Consider the following 25,144-nt stretch of genomic DNA (forward strand, 5'->3'; position numbering starts at 1 on the left):
TGAATATCTACCCAGTAGTGGAATTGGTGGATCATATGGGAGTTCTATTTTTAATTTTTTGAGAAACCTTCATACTGTTTTTTAAAGTGGCTGTATAAATTTACATTTCCACCAACAATGTGTGTGGGTTCACTTTTCTCCACATCCTCTCCAGCACTTGTTATTTTAAGTCTTTCTAATTATAGCCATTCTAACTGCATTGAGGTGATATCTCATTGTGGTTTTGCTTTTCATTTCCCAGAATGAAAAGATCAGTATTGTTGATCTTTTTTATATATACCTGTTGGACATTTATGTGCCTTCTTTTGAGAACTATTTATTTAGGTATTTTGCCCATTTTTAAATGAGGTTCTTGGTGTTTTTTTTGTTACTATTGAGTTGTTGGAGGACTTTATGTTTTGGATATTAACATTTTATCAGTTAAATAATTTGCAAATATTCTCCTATTCTGTAGATTGTCTCTTTACTTTGTGGATTGTTTTATTTGCTGTGTAGAAGCTTTTTAATCTGATGTAATCCTATATGCATATTTGTGCTTTTGGTGTCTATGTTTTTGAGGTCTTATCCAAATCATCATCCCCAGACCAATGTTATAAAGCTTTCTCCTATTTTTTTCTAATTGTTTTATAGTTTCAGATTTTATGTTTAAGTCTGTAATCTATTTTAAGTTGCATTTTATATATGGTGAGAGATAGGGGTCTAATTTTAGTCTTCTGAATGTGAATATCCAATTTCCCAACACCATTCCTTGAAGAAGCTGTCCTTTTCCCATTGTATGATCTTGGCACCTTTGTTGAAAATCACTTAACTGTACATTTATAGATTTAATTCTGGTATCTCTATTATGTTCCATTGGCCTCCATGTCTACTTCTATGCCAGTATCACGCTGTTTAGTTTACTGTAGTCTTGTAGTAGTGTATTATGAAGCCTGTGATATGTCTTCAGGTTTGTTCTTTTTACTCAAAATTGCTGTGGCTATTTGGTGTTTTTTTTTATGGTGTCATAAGAATTATAGAATTTTTTTTTCTGTTTATGTGAAGAATATCATTGGTATTTTGATAGGGATTGCATGAAATCTGTAGATTGCTTTGGGGAGTATAGACATTTTTATTTATTCTTCCAAAATGAACTCAGGCTATCTTTCCATTTATTTGTGTTTTTCTTCAAGTTTCTAATCAATGATTTATAGTTTTTAGTACAGAAATCACTAACCTCCTTAGTTAAGTTTATTCCTAAGTACTGTATTTTATTTTATATTTTTACTTATTGAGAATGAAATTCTTTTCTTGATTTATTTTTATAGCTGAAAAATTAGTACACAGAAATGCTACTGATTTGTATATTGATTTTATATCATGCAACTTTTCTAAATATTGGTAGAATCTTTAGAGTTTTCTGGGTATGATAAGATGGCACCTTCAAGCAGGGACAGTTTAACCTCCTCCTTTCCAATTTGGATGCCTTTTATTATTTCTCTGGCCCAATTGTTCTGGCTAAAACTTCCAGTACTATGTTGAATAGGAGGGCCAAAAGTGGACACTCTTTTCTTGTTCTATATTTTAGGGGAAAAGCTTTCAACTTGTCCTCATTCAGCAGAAAGTTAGCTGTGGGTTTTTAATATATGGCCTTTATTGTGTTGAGGTACATTTCTTTTGTACCTAATTTGTTGAGAGTTTTGATCATGTAGGATTTTTGAATTTTACCAAATGCTTTTCTGCATCTATAGAAATGATCATGATTTTTTTGTCCGTGATTCTGCTGATATATCACATGTATTGATTTGCATGTGTTGAATTCTTGTATCCATGGGATTAATCCCAATTTGAGCATGATAAATTATCTTTTCATTGTGCTGAATTGGATTTGCCAGGTTTTTTTTTTTATTACTATACTTTAAGTTCTGGGGTACATGTGCAGAATGTGCAGGTTTGTTACATAGGTATACATGTGCTATAGTGGTTTGCTGCACTCATCAACCTGTCATCTACTTAGGTATTTCTCCTAATCCTATCACTCCCCTTGCCCCCCACACCCTGACAGGCCCTGGTGTGTGATGTTCCCCTCCTTGTATCCATATGTTCTTATTGTTCAGCTCCCACTTATGAGTGAGAACATGCAGTGTTTGGTTTTCTGTTCTGTGTTAGTTTTCTGAAAATGATGATTTCCAGCTTCATCCATATCCCTGCAAAGTACATGGACTCATTCTTTTTTATGGCTGCATGGTATTCCATGGTATATATGTGCCACATTTTCTTTATCCAGTCTATCATTGATGAGCATTTGGGTTGGTTCCAAGTCTTTGCTATTGTGAGTAGTGCCACAATAAACATATGTGTGCATGTGTCTTTATAGTAGAATGATTTATAGTCCTTTGGGTATAAACCCAGTAATGGGATTGCTGAGTCAAATGGTATTTCTAGTTCTGTATCTTAGAGGAATCACCACACTATCTTCCACAATGGGTGAACTAATTTTCACTCCCACAAACAGTGTAAAAATATTCCTATTTCTCCACATCCTCTCCAGCATCTATTCTTTACTGACTTTTTAATGATCGCTATTCTAAACTGGCGTGAGGTGGTATCTCATTGTGGTTTTGATTTGCATTTCTCTAATGAACAGTGATGATGAGTTTTCTTTCATGTTTGTTGGCCGCATAAATGTCTTTTGAGAAGTATCTGTTCATATCCTTTGACCACTTTTTTATGAGGTTGTTTGCCCTTTGCTTGTACATTTGTTTAAGTTCCTTGTAGATTCTGGATATTAGCCCTTTGTCAGATGGATAGATTGCAAAAATTTTCCCCATTCTGTAGGTTGCCTGTTCAGTCTGATGATAGTTTCTTTTGCTGTGCAGAAGCTCTTCAGTTTAATTAGATCCCATTTGTCAATTTTGGCTTTTGTTGCAATTGCTGTTGGTGTTTTAGTCATGAAGTCTTTGCCCATGCCTATGTCCCAAATGGTATTGCCTAGGTTTTCGTCTAGGGTTTTTATGGTTTTAGGTCTTAAGTTGAAGTCTTTAATCCATCTTGAGTTATTTTTTGTATAAGATGTGAGGAAGGGGTCCAGTTTCAGTTTTCTACTTATGACTAGCCAGTTTTCCCAACACTATTTATTAAAGAATCCTTTCCCTGTTGCTTGTTTTTGTCAGGTTTGTCAAAGATCAGATGGTTGTAGATAGTTGTAGATATGTGGTGTTATTTCTGAGGCCTCTGTTTATAGAATCCATTTGAAAGTGTTCTTTCTTCTTCAATATTTTGGAATTGTTTAAGAAGAACTGGTGTACGTTCTTTTTTAACTTTTTTTATAATACGAAAAATTATAATATGAAAAAATTACAAATCCATCAGGTCCTGGGCTCTTTTTATTTTTCGATAGGGGACTTATTACTGATTCAATGTCTTCACTTATTATTGGTCTATTAAGATTTTCTATTTTTTAATAATGCAATTTTTGTAGGTTTTATGTATCTAAGAATTTATCCATTTTTTCTAGGATATTCAGTTTGTTGTCATATAATTGCTTATGATAGTCTCTTAATGATCCTTTGTGTTTCTGTGGTATCAGTTGTGATGTCTCCTTTTTCATGTTTTATTTTATCTATTTGAATATTGTCTTTTTTTCTTAGTTTGTCTACCTAAAGATTTGTGTGTTAATCTTTTAAAAAACCCAACTCTTTGTTTCATTGACCTTTTATATATTTTTTTCTCTATTACATTTACTTGTGCTCTTTTTTTTTTATTATTACTTCCTTCCTTCTCCTAATGTTTTTTCTGGTTCCTTGAGGTGTAGTTTTAGGCTGTTTATTTTAGCTCTTTCTTCTTTTCTGATGGAGGCATTTATTGCTGTAAACTTCTCTCCTAGAGCTGTTTTTGCTGTGTCTCATAGGTTTTGGTATAATGTGTTTCCATTTTTGTTTGTTTCAAAAATTTTTAAACTTTTAGTTAATTTCTTCACTGGCCCTTTGGCTATTCAAGAGCATGTTGTTTGTTTAATTCTCATGTCTGTAAATTCTGCAAATTTTTATCTGGAATTGACTTCTAGTTTTATACCATTGTGGTCCCAAAAGATATTCGATAGAATTTCAGTCTTCTTAAATTTGCGTAGATTATTTCTGGGGCCTAATGTACAGTTTGTCCTGAAATATGTTTCATTTGCTGTTGAGAAGAAAGTATATTTTGCAGCTTTTGGATGAAATGTTCTTTTAATGTCTTGTTAAGTCATTTGGTCTAGAATGGACTTTAGATCCTTTGTTGCTTTCTTATCCAGATGATCTATTAATTGATGAAAGTGGGGTATTCAAACCCCTATTATTGTTTTGCAATCATTTTTCCCTTAGATTTATTAATATTTGCTTTGTATTTAGATGCTCCAATGTTGAGTGTGTATATTTTTACAATTATTATAACCTCTTGGTGAATTCACCCCTTAATCATTATATAAAGACCTTCTTTGTCTCTTTCTATAGTTTTTGACATGAAGCCTATGTTTTTCTCATATAGCTACTCCTACTGTCTTTTGGGTTTCATTTTCACAAAATATTTTGTTTTTGTTCTTTTACTTTAATCCCTTTCCTTATAGGTGAAGTGAGTAACCTATGGTCAGCATTTTGTTGGGTCTTGTTTTAAAAACCCACTTAGTCCCGGTGCATTGGCTCATGCCTGTAATCCTAGCACTTTGAGAGGCTGAGGCCGGCGGACCACGAGGTCAGGAAATCGAGACCATCCTGCTTAACACGGTGAAACCCCGTCTCTACTAACAAAAACACAAAAAAATTAGCCGGGCATGGTGGCGGGCGCCTGTAGTCCCAGCTGCTCGAGAGGCTGAGGCAGGAGAATGGTGTGAACCCGGGAGGTGGAGCTTGCAGTGAGCCGAGATCGCACCACTGCGCTTCAGCCTGGGCAACAGAGTGAGACTCCGTCTCAAAAAAAAAAAAAAAAGATTATTCTTAATAGATACGGTCTTACTTTTTGTTTTCCTTTGTGTTTGTGCGTTTTCTCTAGTAGCATATTTTTATTCCTTGCTTTTTATTTTAGTGTGTCTATTTTAAGATTTTGCCTTGTGGTCACCATGAAGCTTACAGAAAATATCTTGTAGCTAGATTATTTATCCTAGTAACAACTTAACTTTGATCACTAAAATAACCTTCTATACTTTAACTCCTTTCTTCCTTTCCACATTTTGAATTTTTGACCTTATTTATGTTTATCATATTACATACCTTTTAACAAATTATTTTAGTTGTTATTTTTAATAGCTTTTTATATAACCTTCATAGTAAAGATATGAGTAATTTTCACACTATCATTTCTTTTTTAGAGTATACTGAATTTGACTGTTTTCAGATGTTTTTGTGTTACTTACTAGTGATTTTTTCTTTCAGCTTGAAGAACTCCCTTTAGCATATCTTGTAAGCCAGGTCTGGTGGTGATAAACTTGTTCAGCCTTTTTAACATTTTTTTATTTTTTGCTTTGGAAAGTCTTTTTCCTGTATTTCTGAAGGATAGGTTTGCTGGATACATTATTCTTGGTTGGCAGATTTTTCTTTCTTTAGCACTTTGAATGATCATCCCGCTATCTCCTGCCCTGAAGAATTTCTGCTGAGAAATTTTCTGCATGCTGTGTTGGAGCTCCCTTGAATGTGATATGTTTTTTATCTCTTATTTCTTTGAGTATTTTTCGTTTTTCATTTTTGATAATCTGATTATGTTGTGCTTTATAAACTCCTCTTTTGTTGTTCTACTGGCAGCCTCTGAGCTTCCAGTACTTATTTGTTGTCTTTCCCCAGATGAAAAAATTTCCAGCCGTTATTTCCTAAATATGTTTTCTAGACATTTTCCTCCCTCTTTTCCTTTAGAAACTTCTATTAGGCAGGTATTAGTTTGCTTGATGGTATCCTGTAATGCCCATAGGCCTTTTCCATTTTTGTTTATTCTTTTCTTTTTACTTCTCTGAATTGATAATGTCATATGTCATATTTTCCAGCTAACTGGTTTTTCTGCTTGATCAAATTAGTTGTTGAAGCATTGTATTTAATTATTCAATTAAATTATTTTATTCTTTATTTTGAGGATTTCTGTTTGGTTCTTATTTATGGTTTCCACTGCTTTGTCAAACTTTTAATTTGTTCATGAATTGTTTTCCATATTTCATTTAATTTTTTATATGCATTTGTTTGTAATTTCTTGAACTTAAGAGGATACTTCTGAGATCTTTGTTGGTCATTTCATAGATCTCCTAGTTTGTAATTATAAGCATAAAGGGAAATGAGTATTTAATATAGAACATATGGAATTAAGTATTTATCATCTTGAGAAAAATATTCTATTATTATTTGTAATTGTAATTGGTATTTTCTTATAATAAACGTACCTTATTTAATTTCCCAAATATATTATTATATTCTTAAGATATTACCATATTAATATGTAGACGACTAAAATTGAATAGCAGTGTATAATCTTGAACATTTGAGAACTCAAAAAATGACATGGTTGTTTTTGTATTAATCTTTTTCATTCACTCATTAATCTTTTGTTGACTGAATAAAGATATCCCAGTGTGGTTATTATAGTAATTTTCTTTCCTAAATTTCATGATTTGAAGAGCTTGGTGATAAGAGTTTTTGCTTATTACAAGTATTGATCTGGGACAGATCTGGTGCTGCTTAAGGAAAGACTAATAACATGTCCCAAGTTCTCTTGGTTATTTTTATGTAAATATTGCCAGGGGAAAAGGTGGTAGAAAATTATTTTATCCCATTTGTGTATATAAATCACTATGCATATTTTTTACTTTTTATATTTTACATTTTACTTAGCAAAAAGAATATTAATAGTTTCAACCAAGCAAAATAAACACGGGGGCTGGACCATTAAAAGTGACTTTTGCATTTTTAACCACATTTTATCTTTGAACTTAGTATCATATACAGGAGATATGAAAATAAAAGAAATTCATTTTTATAATGACATAAAAATCTATTGAAGTATTGATTGAAGAAATTCAATTGAAGTATTTTTGTAAACATTGTGATTATGTGTGTTATTAAGGTACATACAAATGTAGTTTTCAAATTCAACAAGAGTAAGGCCAATATGTTTTAGCATGTGTAATTTGCAAAAATACATATTTGTATTTGCAGTAAAACTTCTTATACACAAGATCAAATATGTAAATATTAAGGGAGAAGGAGTTGTATATATATGTAAATATATTTGTTTCTTATTTGAATGACATTTAGAAAATGTCAACTAGGTTTAGCTATATTTTACAGTACAAATTTAATTAAAATATATGCTATGGAAATATTTTAATGATTTTAGGTTGAAGTTATAAAAGCATTCCAATATTTATTTCTTTCCAATAAGGAAAATTTGTCAGAGCATATAACACACCATTCATTCTTCACTTCATTATTTTATCTACCTTTTCCTATGTGTCTTTTAATTCCTAATATTTACTAAAATTTCTGTATCAAGGAATAATACACACAGCTTTTACCTTCAAGTTATTTAGTATTTTAATAGTGCACAAAATTATAAACGTTGAGATAATGCAGGCAGAATAAAGTAAGTACCCAAGTAGGTTTGAGAAATGCACCATCGGCTTTCACAGAATTATGAAATCCCAAGTGCTGCTGAAGGGTCAACAATGAAAGACAGTTATACTGAGAAGGTAAATTTTTGAACATCTCTTTATTTATATAGAGGGTTTCCCCTTGATAAGTAACTGAGGATAAATATTTGAAGAAATATGATGAAGGTTTCCAGCAATACTCATAATAATTGAAACATCTAATTAAAATAGGGCTAACATAATTCATCAGCCTCACATCAGCTGTTTTCCAAGAACAACTTATCACTGGGCCTCTTGTTTTTTTATACTAATGTATGTTTGTTTGTTTCGTTCCCCTCCCCCAACTTCCATAGAAAAACCCTTGTGAAGAGAGGAGATGGATGTTCACAATTTGTTCACAGTGACTCAGTTTATCCTTATAGGGCTATCTTACTTCTTCAATGAGCACTACCTTCTTTTTGTGGCCCTTGCCTTATCTGTCAGGTGTTCTTGGTGTGAAGTGGAGACATTCTCTTGGCCATTGGGACTTTGATTAAGTTGCACACTACCCAAGTAGTATTTTTTGACAAATTTGTCCATCTTAGACATATTCTATTCATCAGCTACTATACCCAAGATGCCTAAGATTCTCTAGACTGAGGATCACAGCATTTCTTTTGTTAGGTGAGCTTTGCAGCCGTATTTCCTAGTGGCCCGGGCTGGGAAGAAAGCTTTCTCACTGTTATGGCTTATGACTGGTGTGTGGTCACATGTTTCTCCCTTTGTTACATCCTGATCATGAACAAATTGGCTTTGTCCAGCTGGTTTATGGGACCTGAGCAGCTGTGTTTCTAAATTTCCTCCTCCACCATGTAGTGTCTACCCTCTGCCTGTCTTTCTGCAAGCCTGATCGAGTTAACCAGTATTATTGTGATATCTCACCAATGGGGCCCCTGTTGTGCCAGTCCATGTACCTGGCAAAAATGCTTGTTTTAGTGGAATCAGTTATCTTGGTGATCAGTGCTTTTCTGGCTGCCTTTAACTTTTACGCATACATCATCTCCACTATCCTAAAGATCCAGTTTGTAGAGTGGAGTGCAAAGTGCTTCTCTACATGCACTTCCCACCTCCTTATGGTCTGTTTGTTCTATGGCATATTGACATTTACCTACATTTACTCCTTCTCCAGTCAACACTCACATGTCTAAGACAAGCCCAGATCTAGCCACAGACAGGCTCGTCTCTATGCTATACAGAGTTATTACCCTGATGTTTAACTTCATCACTGACAACCCGAGAAACACAGAGGTAAAAGGAGCCTCAGAAAGGTTTTATGTCATTGAACATGTTTACAGAAACTGTAATTTAAAATATAATAGAATGACTCAATGCTCCACTTTTAATTCATAGAAAAAGTAATTTTCTATTGATATATGGAATACATACCTACATATGCATATAAATTTATAGAAAATACATATACATATAACTTCGGTTATATCTATTTATATGTATATGTATATTTCTATCTGTGTCCACTGGGAACTTAAAATTTATCAGCCAAGGTAGACTTTTTTTTTTTTTTTAAGTTCCAGGGTACATGTGCAGGATGTGCAGGTTTGTTATGTAGGTAAACATGTGCCATGGTGGTTTGCTGCACCTGTCAACCCATCACCTAGGTATTACGCCCAGCATGCCTTAGCTTTTATTCCTGATACTCTCCCTCCCTACGCCACCCCCCACCCAACAGGTCCTAGTGTGTGTTATTCCCTGTAGACTTTTTCAAAATAAACCAAGAACTGTTAGTAGTAATTACACTGGTATAAGATGTTTAAAATAGGCCTGTCTTAGGCTGGGCGCGGTGCCTCACACCTGTAATCTCAGCAGTTTGGGAGGCGGAGGCAGGTGGATTACCTGAGGACAGGAGTTTGAGACCAGCCTGGCTAACATAGTGAAACCCTGCCTCTACTAAAAATACAAAAAAGTAGCCAGATGTGGTGGTAGGTGCATGTAGTCCCAGCTACTTGGGAGGCTGAGGCAGGAGAATCACTTGAACCCCGGAGGCTGGGGTTGCAGTGAGCTATCGTGCCACTGCACTCAAGCCTGGGTGACAGAGTGAGACTCTGTCTCAATAAATAAATAAAATGGTCCTATCTTAAGTAAACTTGGATCTATAGCACCTTAACTATATTCATACTCATGCTTATACCCATAGCCATATTTATGTCTACCAATATCTATATTGTGTGTATCTATGTGGTTTATATCTGGCTTTCAACCTGTATTTAATCTAGCTGTAGATGTTTTCTTTTTTTCTTTTAATTGCTCATTTACACTTGGAAATTGCTAAGAGAGTAGATCTTAAATGTAATCACAATAAAAGATAATTATGTGAGGTGATGGATATGTAAATTCATTTTGTTTGATAATTTCACAGTTTGTACCTATATAAAAGCATCACATTGCATACTATAAATATATGTATACGTGTGTGTGTGTGTAAACTATACCTTAAGGCTGGGGGAATAAGCTAAAGTGGTCAGCATAACCTATTATATAATAAAGATATATCTATGTTGGAAAATTTTCTGATATTGTTATCAAATATTTAAGATTTAAATGACAGTATTTTCATTCTATTATTTGTAACCTGTTTAAATGGAATAAAATACCCATTTATGGCTATCTGGTGAAACTGTTGGGAAGTAAAGCCTGTTCATTGATCACCCTTCTGTGTTTGTTGTTATTGATACTTCTCCATTTTGTTGACATAACATGCTATGACTTCTTCTGTAGTTTTACTTTCAACCTACTTGTTTTGTAACTTTATGTTAGTTTCTCATAGACAGTTTATAGTTCAATTATGTATTTTTATCCAGTGTCCAATCTCTGTCTTTCAATTTGCATATATTATTGCATCATTTACTTTTAAGGTAATCATTAATATGCTACAATTTGTCAACTTTTTAATTTGTTTTCTGTTTGTTTCTTCTGTTTTTTATTTATCTGCTTTTCATTTATTGATTTTCTGATGTTGTCTTTAAGATTTTTAAGGATTCTAACTTATGTATAGCATTTTTATTACATCACAATGTATAGTTTTTTTATACCAACTAATGTTGTTATAATTTTTGTTTCAACCGTAAAATATAATTTAAGGAACTCATGAGAGAAATATAGTATATTGTAATTATTTCTCTTCGTACAAAATTTGTTTTTTCCTTTATGACATTATGGCTTTCCTATCTCTGTAGAAAACCATATATACTGTACTCTTAAAAATACTAAGAGAGTGGGTATACGGTGTTTCCACCATGAAAATGATAATTATGTGAGGTAATGTGTATCATATGTTAATTAACTAAGTTTAGTCACTCCACAATGCATCTATACTTCAAAATGTTAGGCTGTAAACAATAATACATAAATTTTATGTCAATTATTTTTGAATTACAAAAAAAGAATGCAAGTTGATCTCAAAAAGATGTCATGAAGAAGAATAAATAAAATGAGAACACAATATCAACAAATTATATGAACCTAACAAAATAGCCTAAAAAATAAACCAATAGTATTCTATTTTTCAGAAATATTAAATATGTAAATACCTTAATAAACTTGAAAATGCATGCATTAAACTAATACTGTATACTCTACTGTCCCAAAAAAAGAGTGGAGATTATTTACCAGCACATATAAAACAACTTAAAAATCGATAATTTATTTCACCCTAAAAATGAGTCTCAATAAATTCCAAAGGTTTAAAAAATTACAAATATTGTGGAATGTGTAATACATGTATGCACATGTGGATATATGTATATCTGTACATATAGGTATATATGTGTGTGAGTGCACATTTGTATGTAAGACCATTATGAAGCTATCTCTAGATTATATTGTTAAGTAAAAAAACTATAATGCAGAAAGGGATATTTAATATTTGCTTATATTACAGTTTATGTTATATATAACATATGATGAAACACTGCATATATACATATATCTAAGGTTATATATATAACAGTTTATGATATATATAACATAACATTACATATACATATATAGTAAAGTTATATAAAATATGTTATATATAACATAAGTGTTATTTATGCATGTTATATAACGTTACTAATATATGTAACATATAAAACAAAATGTTATATATATAAAACAAAATGTTATATATGTAAAACATGAAATGTTTTATCATTTTCTTTACCAATTTATCTGATGATGGACATAACTGCTCCAGATGTATTTGTAAGACAAAATTCCAACATGTTTTCATAATTGTGGAAACATATTGTAAAAATACGCTTTACTAATCACAGCAAATGATGTATTTCTTCCAACTTGTTATAAGATGTGTTGTATATTTTTATTATGTATCCTCAGTTTTGGCATTCTCACGCTCTCAACCTAATTTTATTCCACAATTTAGTTTGTGACTTCAAATCTGCATTTATGATACATTTACTAGTAGATACTCATAGCAACTGCCATAGTATAGACACCCATTTCTCATCCAATCTATGTTACATCCAAATTTTTTCAGGGGTGCCAAGTGCCTAATTTTAGAATATACTCTTCCAATTGGTGCTTACAACTTGAAATGGTATAATAATATAGCTATAGCCAATGAGATGTAGCTTATACTTACTGGGTTAACCTTATAAAAATAATAGACAATGCTTCATTTGCCCCATGAAATCTCTGTCTTTAGCCTTCATTCTACTTGGGTTATGGATAAGATGCCTAGTAATACAAAAGCCATTCATGATCCTAGGGAAAACAATGTTGAAGGGCAGAACAAGATGACTGAAGGTGCCTACTTCATTGATGGCCCCACTGAACTGCCATACACACTACTGACTGCCTAATGTCAGACTAACGTTGCATGAGGCATAAGTCTACTCACTGGTTTAAAAGGACTGAAGTAATATTGTGTCACTTTTTCCTGAACACATGGAGACTTTAGAATTTGCCCAATAATTTTATTCAGTAGAGCACGATTTTTCTCCAATGAAATCTAAATAACATAATGAGGTTCAACCCCAGAGTAGATGCCTCATTATCACAATGCTCTAAGTGAATGAACCCAGCCTATTAAGCAAGCGAAAATTTATCACACACACTACTCTCCAGCTCACATTCACATACCAACAAATAAATGGCACAAAATACACAAAATGTTTTGTGATATTTGCATGTATGATGTGCACATGCACGTATAGGTAAATATTTGTGTATATGCATATATAAGTATTCGAAGTTATGTACATATTTTTGGAAAATGTTGGAATGTATATTATATATTTGTGTTAGGGTATTGTGCATATTGCTTTATGAATATTCTTCACATAAAAAGTACAGAATTTTGGAGACAATGAGACTACTAGGAAGAAGGCAGGAATAAGAGGGAAGGGAAAATTTGGAATGGAGGTAACTATGAAAAATCAGTAAAATCTGAGGTGCTCTAGAAGATGGTTCTAGAGTACAGAGGTGATGTTCCATGTTGAAACTATGAGTGTTTCAGAAATGCAAACACCTTCCTAATTCCTGCCTGCATCTCCCTAGGAAGCTGTACACCACTGGGTTTAATGTGGGAGTCACAAGAGTATAGACTGCAGCTACCACCTTGTCTCTTTCAAATGTATAGCTGGAAGCAGGGCGGATATAGGTGTAGATTACAGGAGAATAGTAAAGGGTCACCACTATGAGATGGGATGAGCATACTGAGAAGGCCTTCCTCTTGCCTTCTACTGTGTGGATACGGAGAATAGCAACAATGATAAAACCATAGGAGATGCAGGTAAGAATAAAGTCCCCTATGGCCAGGGTGATATCAGCAACATACACCATCACCTCATTGATTCTTACAGGGCTACAGGACAAAGCCAGCAATGGGGGTATCTCACAGAAGAAGTGGTCAATGGTGTTTGGCCCACAGAAAGTCAGCTTCATGATGAGAGCTGTGTGCACCCAGGAATTGGTGACTGCAATAGCCATGACCATGCTGAGCAAGGCTACACACATATGGTGGTTCATAATGGTACTGTAATGAAGAGGGAAACAAATGGCCACATAGCGGTCATAGGCCATGGTGGTGAAGAGAACCATCTCAGCTCCCAGAGACCATGTGTGAAGAAGAAGAGCTGGGACATGCAGCCTGCTATGAAATGGTATTTTCTGATGTTACCGTGGTCCCCAGCATCTTAGGTGTGATGCTTGTTGTGCAGATGATGTCCACAACAGCCAGCGTCAGAAGGAAAATACACATGGGCGTATGCAAGGTGTTGTTATAGATTATGTCAATGATGATGAGCATGTTGCCGAGAAAAGCCACAAGATAGATAATGAGAAAAAAGAGGAAGATAATTCCCTGGAGTTCAGGCTTTTTGGTGAGGCCCAGAATAATGAACTCAGTTACAACGCTGTGATTCATCCTGCTTGGGTGATTGGCAGTAATTGCACAGAATAAACAACTGAAAATTGAAAGAATCTGTGTGTTAGTTTAAGTCCCTTTGTAGGTCACTCAGGACTTGCTTTATGAATCTGGGTGCTCCTGTGTTGGGTGCATATATATTTAGGATAGTTAGCTCTTCTTGTTGAATTGATCCCTTTACCATTATGTAATGGCCTTCTTTGTCTCTTTTGATCTTTGTTGGTTTAAAGTCTATTTTATCAGAGACTAGGATTGCAACCCCTGCCTTTTTTTGTTTTCCATTTGCTTGATAGATCTTCCTCCATCCCTTTATTTTGAGTCTATGTGTGTCTCTGCACGTGAGATGGGTTTCCTGAATATAGCACACTGATGAGTCCTGACTCCTTATCCAGTTTGCCAGTCTGTGTCTTTTAATTGGAGCATTTAGCCCATTTACATTTAACGTTAATATTGTTATGTGTGAATCTGATCCTGTCATTATGATGTTAGTTGGTTATTTTGCTTGTTAGTCGATGCAGTTTCTTCCTAGCCTCGATGGTCTTTACAATTTGGCATGTTTTTGCAGTGGCTGGTACCGGTTGTTCCTTTCCACGTTTAGTGCTTCCTTCAGGAGCTCTTTTAGGGCAGGCCTGGTGGTGACAAAATCACTCACCGTTTGCTTGTCTGTAAAGTATTTCATTTCTCCTTCACTTATGAAGCTTAGTTTAGCTGGATATGAAATTCTGGGTTGAAAATTCTTTTCTTTAAGAATGTTGAATATCGGCCCCCACTCTCTTCTGGCTTGTAGAGTTTCTGCTGAGAGATCAGCTGTTAGTCTAATGGGCTTCCCTTTTTGGGTAACCCGACCTTTCTCTCTGGCTGCCCTTAACATTTTTTCCTTCATTTCAACTTTGGTGAATCTGACAATTATGTGTCTTGGAGTTGCTCTTCTCGAGGAGTATCTTTGTGGCGTTCTCTGTATTTCCTGAATCTGAATGTTGGCCTGCCTTGCTAGATTGGGGAAGTTCTCCTGGATAATATCTTTCAGAGTGTTTTCCAACTTGGTTCCATTCTCCCCGTCACTTTCAGGTACACCAATCAGATGTAGGTTTGGTCTTTTCACATAGTCCCATATTTCTTGGAGGCTTTGTTTGTTTCTTTTTATTCTTTTTTCTCTAAACTTCCCTTCTCACTTCATTTCATTCATTTCATCTTCCATCACTGATACCCTTTCTTCCAGTTGATTGCATTGGCTACTGAGGCTTCTGCATTCTTCACATAGTTCTCGAAACTTGGCTTTCAGCTTCATCAGCTCCTTTAAGCACTTCTCTGCCTTGGTTATTTTAGTTAAACATTCATCTAATTTTTTTTCAAAGTTTTTAACTTTTTTGCCATTGGTTTGAATTTCCTCCTGTAGCTCGGAGTAGTTTGATCGTCTGAAGCCTTCTTCTCTCAACTCGTCAAAGTCATTCTCCGTCTAGCTTTATTCCATTGTTGGTGAGGAACTGCGTTCCTTTGGAGGAGGAGAGGTGCTCTGCTTTTTAGAATTTCCAGTTTTTCTGCTCTGTTTTCTCCCCATCTTCGTAGTTTTTTCTACTTTTGGTCTTTGATGATGGTGATTTACAGATGGGTTTTTGGTGTGGATGTCCTTTCTGTTTGTTAGTTTTCCTTCACCAGACAGGACCCTCAGCTGCAGGTCTGTTGGAGTTTGCTAGAGGTCCACTCCAGACCCTGTTTGGCTGGGTGTCAGCAGCGGTGGCTGCAGAACAGCGGATTTTCGTGAACTGCAAATTCAGCTGTCTCGTCGTTCCTCTGGAAGTTTTGTCTCAATAAAAAAAAAAAAATCAAATATGAGAATAAAAATAATAAAAACAGCCATGAAAATTTGCATAAGGTAAAAAAGACCAATCATTTTAATGCTAATTGGTTTTAAAAATGAAGAAACTGATCTTTCAATGTCATGTGTAATTTATTAAGGCAGATATTCCAAATAAGAGAACAGGGATTAAAACCCATTTATACCTGCCTCAAAAATTCATGTGTTTTCCACTCTCCTACCTTCCCCCACTTCACATATTCCCAGCTCCCACAGATTACTTGACTTAAATTGGTTTCTTTAGTTGCATAAAAGCTGAATAAATGATAAATTTTTACCTTTAAAAAAAAAAACTACATATGAAACTACAATGACCTTAATAACAAATTTTAATGGAAAAGTATACTTGCATAAATTGAAATGTAATCTATGTTCTAAGTTAGAAAGTCTCATGAAATGGTCAGTTCTAAAGTTATTTTTATATATTTAATAGAAAAGCAATGAAAATTGCAAGCTTTTTGGTCAAGCTAGACACATGATCCTAAATCATGAAAAAGTAAATACGTAATATTAACTAGAAAAATACTGAGCAGAAATAGTTATGAGGCAGGACTTGCTGTATTAAATTTTAAAATTACTGCTGAGACTATAATAGAATAATGAGGCATTGGATCCTGTATGAAAGGAGAGAAGAAGGAAAGGGACCAGGAAGTGACGGGAGGGAGATAGAAGACAAACCTAGAAATAGGTCATACTACATATAGAAAGTTAACATATGATAAAATCACTATTGCAAATTACTGGGGCAAAGATAGTTTTTTAAATATATGGAGGTAGAACAACTGTATAGTTATTTGCCAGAATCAAAATTAGATTCATTCCTCATGTTACCCACGGGAAAAAAAATGGTTCAGAGATCTGAATGTAAAACTGGAAATGTGGCAATTACAAATACTAGGAAAAAATGAATTTTTTTTCTGTAATCTCAGAGTAGGGAATGGCCTCCTAAACAAGACTTAAAATCTATGTGCAATAGAAATATAATCTGTTTGACTACATAAAATTAAAGTAAAATACAGGGGGAAAACATGAGCAATTAAAAATAATGGAGAAAAAATATTTGTGACATACATTATAGGTGAAAGGCTAACATCCTTAATATATAAAAAGATTAAACATTGACTAAAGATTTGTAAACTCTATGGAAAATTGGCCAAAGATATTAGAGCAATTAATTCATATAGAAATATGAAAATCGTTATTAGATATATTTTTAATGGTGAACTTCACAATAATAAGATAAATGCAAATTAAAACAACCTTAAGATACCACTTCTCATGAAACTGGCAAAAATGCAAAACCTTGACAGGGCATTCTGTTGATGGGAATGTGGAGAAACAGGCATTCTCACATATTATTCATGATAATACAAATGGTGCAAACCCGTTTTGGAAATTTGGGTTTTATCTAACAAAACTAACTAAGCATCGACCCAATAATTTGCTGGTAACCAGAAAATAGATCTCTGACAGTATAAAAAAGATGTAGAAAATTATTCATCATAGCACTATTTATAATTGCTAAATATTGTAAAATAACTTCAATATTCAGGCATAGAAAATTGATTGAATAAGCTTTTGTACCTCTACACAATGGAAGCATTATGCAAATGTAAGAAAAAAATGAGGTAGATCTGTACACAGCGTTTCCAAGAATATTGCTAAGTGAAAAAAGCTAACTAGTAAAAAATATAGAGTACCACCTCTTGTAGAGAAAGAAAAGGAAAATAGAGAAAGCATATCTGCTAGCCTACTAATGAAAACATAGAAAATAAAAGTAAAAATAATTTTAGTATATTAGCTACAATAGGTGAAGAGTGGGAAGAAGTAAAAGGTATAGGGCAGGGAATGTCCCTTCTTGCATGTATCTTCTTGTGCATTTTTGACTTGTGAAGCATGTTAATATTCTTCATATTCAAAACATGAAATAAAATCTATAACAATGAGAAACATGGAAGTCCTAAAACTGAAAGAAAATGAAAGCAAATAAACTCAAGCATACTTGAAATGAGTATCAGATACACACTGAAGGGGGAAAAAGAAGACAGAATAAAATAACAAAACCAGGTTAGTAATAATATAGTCCCTGATCATATATAATGTTATGGGTGGGGTGAAATATGAGAGAATTGCTAGCAAATCCTGAACTACTTTTAATAAATTATTTGCTTATTTATCTAAGTTTTATTTTAAATTCCGGGGTACATGTTCAGGTTTGTTATATAGGTAAACTTATGTCACAGGGGTTTGTTGCACAGATTATTTCATCACCCAGGTATTAAGCCTAGTAGCCATTAGTTATTTTTCTGGATTCTCTTCCTCCTCCCACCCTTCACCCCTGATATGCCCCAGTATGTGTTGTTCCCCTCTATGTGTCCATGTGTTCTCACCATTTAGCTCCCACTTATAAGTGAGAACATGTGGAATTTGGTTTCTGTTCCTAGGTTAGTTTGCTAAGGATAATGGTATCCAGCTCCATCCATGTTTCTGCAAAGGACATGATCTCATTCTTTTTTATAGCTGCATAGTATTCCATGGTGTGTATGTACCACATTTTCTTTATCCGGTCTGTTTGTGATGGACATTTAGGTTGATTCCATGTCATTGCTATTGTGAATAGTGTTGCAATGAACATACGTGTGCATGTGTCTTTATATATTATAATGATTTATTTTCTTTTTGGTAGATAGTAATGGAATTGCTCTTTTGAATGTAATGACTAAATATAATTTAATTTTACCCTCGCCATTGTACAAAAAATTATGTGTGCATAGATGTAATGTTTAGATTGATTGTTATATTCCTTCAGTGCTGTATTTGTTGTAGAAAGGCAATTTATTATGGTTAAACCTATTTTTTTGAAACTTCTGTTTTCCCTGATGGGGCATCTATTGTTTTTCCACTGCCAGTAATTTATTACTGGAAGATAATTCTGAATAATAATATATTTTGTCTACAAATATATCATTGTAAGTTATAGGCTAAAGAAAGAAGAAAGAAAAGTGAATCAGAATTCTAGTAGTCAAGTATATTTGCTTGAAAATTAATTATGCAAATCATGCTTAAGTGGGGTGTTTCAATCAATATAGAAAGAAAAGACCTGAGTCAATGAAAGCATTCTGTTCAGATAGTAGGCGCTGCTTTTGGGGGTTTTGGAAATTGAGGCCTAGCCTATGGAAGCAGGAAGGCTATTCATCCTCAGAGGGTAGCAATCTGATTTTTATTAGAAATTTTGATTTTTAGAAATCTCCAAGAATATGTTTAGGAATTCCATGGATCTGAAACTAATCCTCAGAATGAATAAATGAAGGGAACAGATCAGGTATGCAGTGTTTTTTATGGGTACTGTATGAGTCAGAGTTCTCTAGAGAGACAGAACTAATAGGATATATATTAACATATATACACATGTATGGGGAGCTTACTAAATATTAACTTACATGATCACAAAGTCCCACAATTGGGTGTCTGCAAGCTGAAGAGCACGGAGAGCCAGTCCGAGTCCCAAAACTGAAGAACTTGGAGTCCTATGTTGGAGGGCAGGAAGCATCCAGCCCGGGAGAAAGATGTAGGCTGGGAGGCTAGATCTTTCCTTTTCATGTTTTTCTGCCTGCTTTATATTCCCTGGCAGCTGATTAGATTGTGTCCACTAGATTAAGGGTGGATCTGCCGTCCCCAGCCCACTGACTCAAATGTTAATCTCTTTTGGCAACACCCTCACAGACACACCCAGGAGCAATACCTTATATCCTTCAATCCAATCAAATTGTCAGTCAGTATTAACCATCACAAGTCCACCGTTTGTCAACTTGAACCCATACGCATCTCCTGAAATCATGCCTAATCTTCAAATAAAGACAATAATAAGGTCATAATTATGTCTAACATAATACAACTATCCCTCATACAACTGGAAACACACCGATTCCCAACTCAAATACTATTACATAAAGTTAACAATATTTAAATGCTGATATGAAGTCAATAAATTTTATGTCACATGATAAAGGTAAAAAGAAATAAAATACAGATATTTTCTTAATACAAGTGTATACATGCACAAACATGTTTCTAACAAAAGAAAGAGGACATACCCATGACAATTACAGTCCCCATTTCTGCAGCTGGTCACGTAGTCACAGTTGGTACTGATATAGTCTTCTACAGGTACTGTAGAAGAAGGTACTGTAGAAGAAGGTACTGATGTACCTTCTACTTCTACTGTAGAAGAAGGTACTGATGTACCTTCTACTTCTACTGTAGAAGAAGGTACTGATGTACCTTCTACTTCTACTGTAGAAGAAGGTACTGATGTACCTTCTACTTCTACTGTAGAAGAAGGTACTGATGTACCTTCTACTTCTACTGTAGAAGAAGGTACTGATGTACCTTCTTCTTCTACTACCCATTCTGTATTCCCTTTGCCCTCAGCAAGCACCTCAGCACATCGCGGTTATTTTCCTGATGGAGTGACCCAAACTTTCATTCCTGAAGGGTCTGGGCCATTTGTAGTCCTGCCTGGATTGGGCTGTTGTAGTTTCCCCTTGACATTAATCACAAGGCATGGTAATACTAAGAGATGCCCTCATGGATCTCCTGTATTTCATGCATACTCTTCTTCACCTCCGTTGTGGAGTAGTAGACTGATTTCATCTTGATAGTCTGGGCCAATCACCCCAGCCAACACGGTAACTTCCTTCTTAGCCTGTTGACTTAAAGATAGGAGGAACCCAAAGTGTCCAAGTGGCAATCTTAACTTCCAGTTTAATAGGATCACTGTTGTGTCTCCTGGTGGCAGCATTCCTCCCTCTGGAACTAAGACCTCTAGACAAGAAGAATGTAATATTGTGGGAAGAGGAAGCAAAAATTTTGCTACTGGATCACTAGGGGTGGTGGTGAGTGGTGCCACTTCCATTTCCACCCACTGAATCCTGGACCTGTGAATTCTGGCTATGGGAGAAACAGTACCATATATTGGACACTGATTCAGAGCATACATGGCTTTCTGGAGAACTTTGCCCCAGCCCTGCAAAGTACTGTCACCTAGTTGGCATTGTAATTGTGACCTCAAAAGGCCATTCCCCCATTCTATCAATCCAGCTGCTTCAGGATGATGGGGAACATGGTAAGACCAGTGAATTCCATGAACATGAGCCACTGCTGCACTTCTTCAGCCATAAAGTGAGTGCCTTGGTCAGAGGCAACGCTATGTGGAATGCCATGACAGTGGATAATACATTCCATGAGTTCATGGAAGGTAGTCTTGGCAGAAGCCTTGCATGAAGGATAGGCAAACTCACATCCAGAGTAAGTGTCTATTCCAGTGAGCACAAATCTCTGCCCTTTCCAAGATGGAAGAGGTCCAATATAATCAACCTGCCACTGGGTAGCTGGCTGGTCACCCTGAGGAATGGTGCCATATCGAGGTCTCAGTGATGGTCTCTGCTGCTGGCAAGTTGGGCACTCAGCAGTGACCGTAACAAGGTCAGCCTTGGTGAGTGGAAGTCCATGTTGCTGAGCCCATGTGTAACCTCCATCCCTGCCACCAAGGCCGCTTTGTCCATGGGCCAAAGACATGGGCAATGACAGAGGTGGCTGGGGAAAGAGGCTGTGTGGTGTCCACAGAATGGGTCATCCTGTCCACTTTATTATTAAAATCTTCCTCTGCTGAGGTCAACCATTGCTGAGAACTTACATGGGGTAAAATATCTTCACAGTTTTTGTCCACTCAGAGAGGTCCACCCACATACCTCCTCCCCAGATTTCTTTGTCATCAATTTTCCTATCATGCTTCTTCCAAGTCCCTGATCATCCAGCCAAACCATTGGGTACAGCTCATGAATCAGTACATAATCACACGTCTGGCCATTTCTCCTTCCATGCAAGGTGCACAACCAGGTGCACTGCTTGAAGTTCTGCCCACTGGGAAGATTTCCTTTCACTGCTGTCCTTCAGGGATGTCCTAGAAAGGAGCTGTAGTGCTGTAGCTGTCCACTTTGTGGTGGTGCCTACATATTATGCAGAAACATCTGTAAATCAGGCTCTAGTCCTCTCTTCCTCTGTCAACTGATCATAGGGAACTCCTCATGAGGCCATTGGTGCAGGCTTTGGGGAGAGAAGGCAGGTGGCAGGAGTGGAGACTACGGGCATTTGAGCCATTTCCTCATGTAACTTACTTGTGCCTTCAGGATCTGCTGGAGCCTGATCACATATATACTACTTCCATTTGATGATGGAATGCTGCTGTGCACAATCTACTTTATGGCTGGATGGGTCAGAAAGCACCCAGTTCATGATAGGCAGTTCAGGTCGCATGTTGACTTGATGACTCATAGTCAAATTTTCAGTTTCCACCAAAGCCCAGTAACAGGCCAAGAGCTGTCTCTCAAAAGGAGAGTAGTTATCTGCAGAAGATGGCAGGGCCTTGCTCCAAAATCCTAGAGGCCTCCACTGTGATTCACCTATAGAGGTCTGCCAAAGGCTCCCAAACAGCATCACTATCTGCCACTGACACCTCAAGCACCATTGGATCTTCTGGGTCATATGGCCCAAGTGGCAGAGCAGCTGGCACAGCAGGCTGGACCTGTTGCAGAGCCTTCTCCTGTTCTGGACACCACTCAAAACTGGCAGCCTTTCAGAACACTTGATAAATGGGCCACAGTAACCCACCCAAATGAGAAATGTGTTGCCTCCAAAGTCCAAATAGGCTCACTAGGCATTGTGCCTCTTTCTTGGTAGGAAGGGCCAAATGCAGCAACTTATCCTTCACCTTAGAAGGAATATCTCAACAGGCCCCATAACCACTGGACCCCTAGAAATTTTACTGAGGTAGAAGGTCCCTGAATTTTAGTCAGATTTATTTCCCATCCCATCCTTTGGCACACAAATGCCTCACCAATAAGTCCAGGGTGTTTGCTACTTCTTGCTCTTTTGATCCATTAGCATAATGTCATCAATGTAACCAACCAGTGTGATATCTTGTGGAAGCAAAAAGCGATAAAGATCTCTCTGAATAAGATTATAACACAAAGCTGGAGAGTTGATATACCCCTGAGGTAGGACAGTAAAGGTATATTGCTGGCCTTGCCAGCTGAAGTCAAATTTCTTCTGGTAGACCTTGTAGACAGGAATGGAGAAAAACGCATTTGCCAAGTCAATGGCTGCATACCAGGTACCAGGAGATGTGTTAATTTGCTCAAGCAATAAAATTACATCTGGTACAGCAGGTGCAATTGGAGTCACCACTTGGTTAAACTTAAAATAATCCACCGTCATTCTCCAAGATCCAAATGGGAGAGTTGAATGGGGATGTGGTGGGAATCACCACCCCTGCATCTTTCAAGTTCTTGATAGAGGCACTAATCTCCACAATCCCTCAAGGGATGCAATATTGTTTTTGATTTACTATTTTTCTAGGTAGAGGCAGTTCTAATTGCTTTCTTTTGGCCTTTTTCACCATAATAGCCCTCACCCTACCAGTCAGGGAGCCAATGTGAGGGTTCTGACAGCTGCTAAGTATGTCTATGCCAATTATGCATTCTGGCACTGGGGAAATGACCACAGGATAAGTCTGGGGACCCACTGGACCCACTGTAAGTCAGACTGAGCTAAAATTCCGTTAATTACCTGACCTCCCTAAGCCCCTACTTTAACTGGAGGTCCAGAGTAAAAATCATTGAAGGTGTCATAGGAAAACTTTAATCATTTCTACATGAATAAGAGATGTAAAGTGAAAAAGTGTAGGACAAGAGATGGTCATGATGGCTTACGCTGTAATCCCAACACTTTTGGAGGCTGAGGCCGACGTATTGCTTGATGTCAGGAATTCAAGACTAGCCTGGCCAACATGGCGGAACCCCGTCTCTACTAAAAATACAAAAAATTAGCTGGGCGGCCATCTGCCGCCCCCTACACTATGAGGCTGTCATGAGCAGAGGGCTCTGTGTCCAGTTGATGGTTCTGTCCTGGCTCAACGGAGGGGCCTTGGGACTCTTGTACACAGCTGGAACATTCTCTCTGGATTTTTGTGGCTCTAATGAGATACATCAGTTCCTCTGCGATGTCCCTGCCCTACTAAAGCTCACTTGTTGTAAAGAACATGCCATCATTAGTGTCAGTGTGGCCATTGGGGTCTGTTATGCATTTTCATGTTTAGTTTGCATTGTAGTTTCCTATGTGTACATTTTCTCTGCTGTGTTAAGGATATCACCAAGACAGAGACAATCCAAAGCCTTTTCCAACTGTGTACCTCACCTCATCGTTGTCACTGTGTTTCTTGTGACAGGTGCTGTTGCTTATTTAAAGCCAGGGTCGGATGCACCTTCTATTCTAGACTTGCTGGTGTCTGTGTTCTATTCTGTCGCACCTCCAGCCTTGAACCCTGTTGTCTACTGTCTGAGGAACAAGGACATTAAATCCGCTCTGAGTAAAGTCCTGTGGAATGTTAGAAGCAGTGGGGCAATGAAAAGATGACTAAAGTTGAAGCTGGGAAGTAACTTTTTTTGTTGTTGTTGTTGTTCTGCCATCCACTAGCTGTTTAAAATTATCTCTATTTTGGGATCAAAATGTCATGGAGTCTTGCTACTGATAATCTCAAGTAGTCGGTTTTAATAGAAATAGAAAGCAACTATTTTCCTACAATTTTTGCACTTTTTTTTTTTTTTTTTTTGAGACGTGATCTATCTCTGTCGCCCAGGCTGGAGTGCAGGGGCGTGATCTTGGCTCAAGCAATTATCATGTCTCGGCTTCCCAAGTAGCTGGGATTACAGGCGCGTGCAACCACGCCCAGCTAATTTTTTGTATTTTTAGTAGAGACGGGGTTCCGCCATGTTGGCCAGGCTAGTCTTGAATTCCTGACATCAAGCAATACGTTGGCCTCAGCCTCCAAAAGTGTTTGGATTACAGCATAAGCCATCATGCCCATCTCTTTTCCTACACTTTTTCACTTTACATCTCTTATTCATGTAGAAATGATTAAAGTTTTCCTATGACACCTTCAATGATTTTTACTCTTGTTCTGCAGATCCACATGCATTGCATGAGATTTGTATAAGGTTTTCATTCCTCAAAAAGTTTTCATCTTTTCTGGAATTCTCTTCAGTTAGTTCCTGCTGTATTGTTCTATCTTTTCCAGCATTCTCTTCAGTTAGTTTCTGCTTTATTGTCCTACCTTTTCCGGCATTCTCTTCAGTTAGTTCCTGCTTTATTGTCCTAGATTTTGCATTGCACCTCAGGTTTTATCGATTCAACTTTCTTTATAGCTTCTGATTTTCACTATTTGGTAAAA

At 36.2% G+C, this 25,144-nt stretch overlaps 3 protein-coding genes across 9 annotated transcripts in view; 2 read left to right on the forward strand and 1 right to left on the reverse strand.

Moving 5' to 3' along the window:
• Positions 1-25,144, forward strand: part of LOC129458442 (E3 ubiquitin-protein ligase TRIM58) — a 130,582-nt gene that overhangs the window by 13,374 nt on the left and 92,064 nt on the right. The window lies entirely within an intron of this gene.
• On the reverse strand, positions 13,080-14,003 carry OR13G1 (olfactory receptor family 13 subfamily G member 1). Its single transcript, XM_055233999.1, is given in 4 exon segments — positions 13,080-13,135; positions 13,138-13,699; positions 13,702-13,733; positions 13,736-14,003. Coding segments are annotated over 4 exon segments (918 nt in total).
• OR14K1 (olfactory receptor family 14 subfamily K member 1) lies at positions 19,163-24,330 on the forward strand. Its single transcript, XM_063614046.1, has 4 exons — positions 19,163-19,180; positions 20,016-20,235; positions 23,323-23,350; positions 23,745-24,330. Exons 1-4 carry the CDS (start codon positions 19,163-19,165, stop codon positions 24,328-24,330), a joined length of 852 nt encoding a protein of 283 aa, XP_063470116.1.

This window comes from Symphalangus syndactylus, chromosome 19 (assembly GCF_028878055.3).
Source record: "Symphalangus syndactylus isolate Jambi chromosome 19, NHGRI_mSymSyn1-v2.1_pri, whole genome shotgun sequence".
NCBI lineage: Eukaryota > Metazoa > Chordata > Mammalia > Primates > Hylobatidae > Symphalangus > Symphalangus syndactylus.